At 33.3% G+C, this 1,569-nt stretch overlaps 1 protein-coding gene across 1 annotated transcript; it reads left to right on the forward strand.

The window, feature by feature from the left end:
* The first annotated feature begins 251 nt into the window (after positions 1 to 251).
* Positions 252 to 749, forward strand: LOC141619120 (putative calcium-binding protein CML15). Its single transcript, XM_074436146.1, has one exon. It carries the CDS (start codon positions 252 to 254, stop codon positions 747 to 749), a length of 498 nt encoding a protein of 165 aa, XP_074292247.1.
* Positions 750 to 1,569: the final 820 nt, after the last annotated feature.

The following is a 1,569-nucleotide window of genomic DNA, read 5'->3' on the forward strand; positions in this document are numbered from 1 at the left end:
TATCTTACTTGATTCTCTTTTGATTGTTCTTGAATCAATATTAAACCTTCGGTCATTCCTCGTTTTTCTTTGAGAAAATTCAACCAAAATTATCTCCAGATTAACCTCTTCTTGTATGGTATGAACCTAAGATTCTAAGATTTGAGTCTGGTTTTTTAACATGATTCGCATATCCACATTGACGTAAGAAAACAATTTTATCTATGACCAAAAATTTAAAAGCAGCAAGAAACAGGAAGAAAGCTTCAGCAATGGCAAGCATAAAATCGGAGAAACTAGAGCAACTACGGCACATTTTCGAGCGATTTGACATGGACGGAGATGGAAGCATAACACAACTTGAGTTAGCGGCGTTGTTAAGGTCTCTCGGAGTTAAAACTACGGGGGACCAACTTTACGCGCTGCTAAACAATATGGACTCCAATTGCAACGGGTACATAGAGTTTGATGAGTTAGCCGAGGCCTTAATTCCTGAGCTCACCAACCTTGACATATTGGTAAACCAAGAGCAATTGTTGCAAGTTTTTCAATCTTTTGACCGAGATGGTAACGGTTACATCACGGCGGCAGAGCTGGCTGGATCAATGGCTAAGATGGGCCATCCATTGACATACAAAGAGCTTGCGGAGATGATGAGGGAAGCTGATACTAATGGTGATGGTGTCATTAGCTTTCATGAATTCACTACTATTATGGCACGTTCTGCTACGGATTTGTTTGGCCTTCATAATTCTGTTCTTTCATCTTAGTCCCAAGTTTTTCTCAATCATTGAATGTTTTTGTTCGTGTAATTGCTTTTTCTTTCCCCGATTTTTAACTACTTAGGTTATAATTAGTGTAGACCCCATACATTGCATGCACAATATTTATAGAGTTTTAATTTTTAGTATATTATTTATAGATTATAAATTGACAATTGAGTACTTTTGTAACGTTTCTCATTACTTTATTTGAGTTGAAAAATAAATTACAACAACAAAATTAACCAAGAGATTTATGTAGTGGCACGAAATGTGTATTTTAATGAAAATATTTTTTTTTACGTGAAATTAGTGATATTATTTTATACTCAAATTTTTTTTTATATATTCCCATTTAGATCACAAAATATCATTTTCAAGCAAAAAAGAACTTATATATGTGTGTCGAAAAAAGCGGTAAAAATATTGTCGAGGAGATCAAGAGAAAATAAATGGGAAGACTAAAAATGGAGGGGAGATTTTTTTTTAATAACATATATTTTAGCTATGATTTATCTTACAAAGTCAACGAAATTTTTATCACAAAAACCTAAAAACAAATCCTCTATACGACAAATCTTTTCCTATTTATTTAGTATATAGGAGATGATCTCGGTGGTTCTTATTGGAGAAAATTCTTAAACCAAGTTAGTTTTCCGTTTTGTTATAGACTTTCCTAATGTTTACACTTCCTAATTGTGAATATTTGTATTAGATACGGAAACCGATTACTCATGTGAATATTTGATGTGAGCCAGCCTTAATTGCGCACATTTAGTCCCCTAATTGAACCAATTTTGCATACTAATATAGCATTTCATGACCATTT

This window comes from Silene latifolia, chromosome X (assembly GCF_048544455.1).
Source record: "Silene latifolia isolate original U9 population chromosome X, ASM4854445v1, whole genome shotgun sequence".
Classification (NCBI taxonomy): domain Eukaryota; kingdom Viridiplantae; phylum Streptophyta; class Magnoliopsida; order Caryophyllales; family Caryophyllaceae; genus Silene; species Silene latifolia.